We start from the raw sequence: 2,500 nt of genomic DNA, 5'->3' as shown, positions 1-2,500 counted from the left end.
ACGCAGGGATATGCATCTTAGGAGCGAGCGTGACGGATTTGTCTCTGAGTAATATGCATCACTCTCATCTGCTGTCGCATCAGCCAAACTAAAGAAAAGCCTGAAACGTACACGTGCAAGATCCTGAAGGAATGCATTAGCTACACAAGCTCACTGCATTCCCAAATGAGTCTGATATGAGTTTATAACATATTGTGCATTCGATTTTTACTGTAGCTTCTACTGTCAGTTTTCTCGTACATGATAAAACAGAACAAAAAATTAAATTATATATATGATATTTGATAACAAAAATAACTTGTTATGAGGTTTGATGGTTATGTTTTGATATGTTTTTTTGTTAATAAACTGTTATGTATTGTTATCTTTTGCTGTTACACTTTGTTTCAGTATGTTGTGTAGTTTTATACATAAAAGATAACAAAACAATACAATTTTATATTACGTTTTCATTGTTATGAACAGCAAAACAACACATTACAATGCATGTTATGCTTTATATTATTTTTATAAAATGTGTTTTATGTTGTTTTGTAACAAAACATGCATCAACATACTTATAAACTCTCAGATATATTTTTTTCCTTTTGAGATATTATTTCCTACAAAATGTTATATTTAGTTTTTTTTGTTCTTTTATGCTGCTTTATATCAAAATGCATTAAATAACATAGCAAAATATAATTTTGTGCATTTACATAACGTGTAAATTCTAGACAAGTATAACATAACCTAACATTACATTACATTTCATGACACATGGTATGCAGTTGTGTGGAGACAGATTTTAGACCAATAATATTCCACTGTGGGCGGAGCTACTCAATGCAGCGCCAACAACCAACAATGTGACCAACAAAAAAGGACAAAAACTATGTGACCCTGCTGGTGTGTGTGTGTGTGTGTGTGTGTGTGTGTGATGCACCTGAAAGTGTACGGCCCCATTTCAGTAAGACGAGGTTTGGCTTCTCCTTTCAGGAACTCTTCAGGGTTGGTGACGTTAAAGAAGAAGAACTGAATATAGACCGGAGGCGGTGGATTCTTCCACGAGGCGAAAACTTTACTGCCCTCCGTCAGTGTGATCTCCTGAACACACAAAACAAAACAGGGATAGTTTACATCACAGCACACACATCTGTTCAGTCTGAGACCCCAGTCAAACATTGTTTAGCCTCAGATCAAGTCTGTCAGCTTTGAGCTCGTACGATGTAAAACTGAGTTTTTAAAATCTTCAAATAAAACAAAGATTATTAGAATTAAAACACTATTTCAGGTTTTCTATTTAAGTCAATGTGTGGTATTTTTATAATTATTTGTGATATTTAATATGCCGTCATGCACAGAATCACGATGAAATGGAAATGTAAGTTCGTTATTCAGGTCATTCCATGCCACCTAAGGTCACGACCTCTTGACCTCCAGCGCTACATTACTGCAGGCTCAAATGTATCATTTCTAAATTCCTCAGATGTTAATAAACTTCACTTGTTCTGGCTCAAGCGGGTCATAATGAGTTAGTCCAAGTATGAAAGACAGTCACTATTAGATCCTCTGAATCCACACTGGGTCAGATGCAGATAACCTCTGGCCGGACGAGCGCTGGCGCCACGTTTGGGGAGTGATTGGACCCTTGAGCTGTGTTTGAGACATCGATCAGGGAGAGGACAGAGATCACAAACAGCCGTGCTTTATCTAGTGACTCAGCACTATCCTCAGTCTGACCGTCAGCATCAATCTGGCTTGCAACTCATTCTGACCGAGCATTATCCCTTCAGAGACCGGAGAAGCGTCAGTGCAGTCTTAAACAGAGCTGAGGATGACGCTCTTCTCCTCAGTTGAGCAGAAACTGTAAATAAAGACGTTAACCACTGACAGTTTACAACAGGGACAGTTCTTAGAAAACAGCTGATATACAAGACAGCTTTAGCTTTAATAACTGTGACTAACTCTCTTTTCTCTCACTTCTGAACCACCGAACACTTGATAACAACTTTAATAACTACTCATTATATATAAACGTGCATTTATATTCACATTTATTGTACACCATTTATTAGTATTATTATTATGATTATTATTCCGGCTATTTAACTTAAGCATTCCAGATATTTAGATTAATATTTAATATATTATTATTATTATTATTATTATTGTTACTAATGATTTTTTTATTATATATAAAAAATTTAAATGTTTTATGAAATATTTAATATATCAGTAATTCTTGTTATATGTGATATAAAATAATTAAAAGTAATAATAATAATAATTATCATCATTATTACTATATTTTATTATATATAAAATATTATATTTCATATAATAATGATACATTTATATATATATACAATAATTAATAGAAATTATTTGTCCCACCAAATCTTTGCTCATTTCAGTCGACTCTTACAGTAAAAAAATAATTTACTTTCATATAAAAGGTGTAATCGTACAACATTTGTTTCTGCCTTAAAGGAAATTAAAGTGATAGCAATTTAAATAC

The 2,500-nt window shown here is 33.4% G+C and overlaps 1 protein-coding gene across 1 annotated transcript in view; it reads right to left on the bottom strand.

The window, feature by feature from the left end:
- Positions 1-2,500, bottom strand: part of LOC127985862 (lysosome membrane protein 2-like) — a 26,561-nt gene that overhangs the window by 19,320 nt on the left and 4,741 nt on the right. The window contains exon 2 of the mRNA XM_052588055.1: positions 926-1,086. Coding sequence (XP_052444015.1) covers positions 926-1,086 — 161 coding nt within the window. The remainder of the gene's footprint in view (positions 1-925; positions 1,087-2,500) is intronic.

The sequence above is a fragment of the Carassius gibelio genome, chromosome B21, assembly GCF_023724105.1.
Source record: "Carassius gibelio isolate Cgi1373 ecotype wild population from Czech Republic chromosome B21, carGib1.2-hapl.c, whole genome shotgun sequence".
Taxonomy (NCBI): Eukaryota; Metazoa; Chordata; class Actinopteri; order Cypriniformes; family Cyprinidae; genus Carassius; species Carassius gibelio.
The sequence above is the reverse complement of the archived record's forward strand: the minus strand, read 5'-3'. Positions and strand labels throughout refer to the sequence as shown.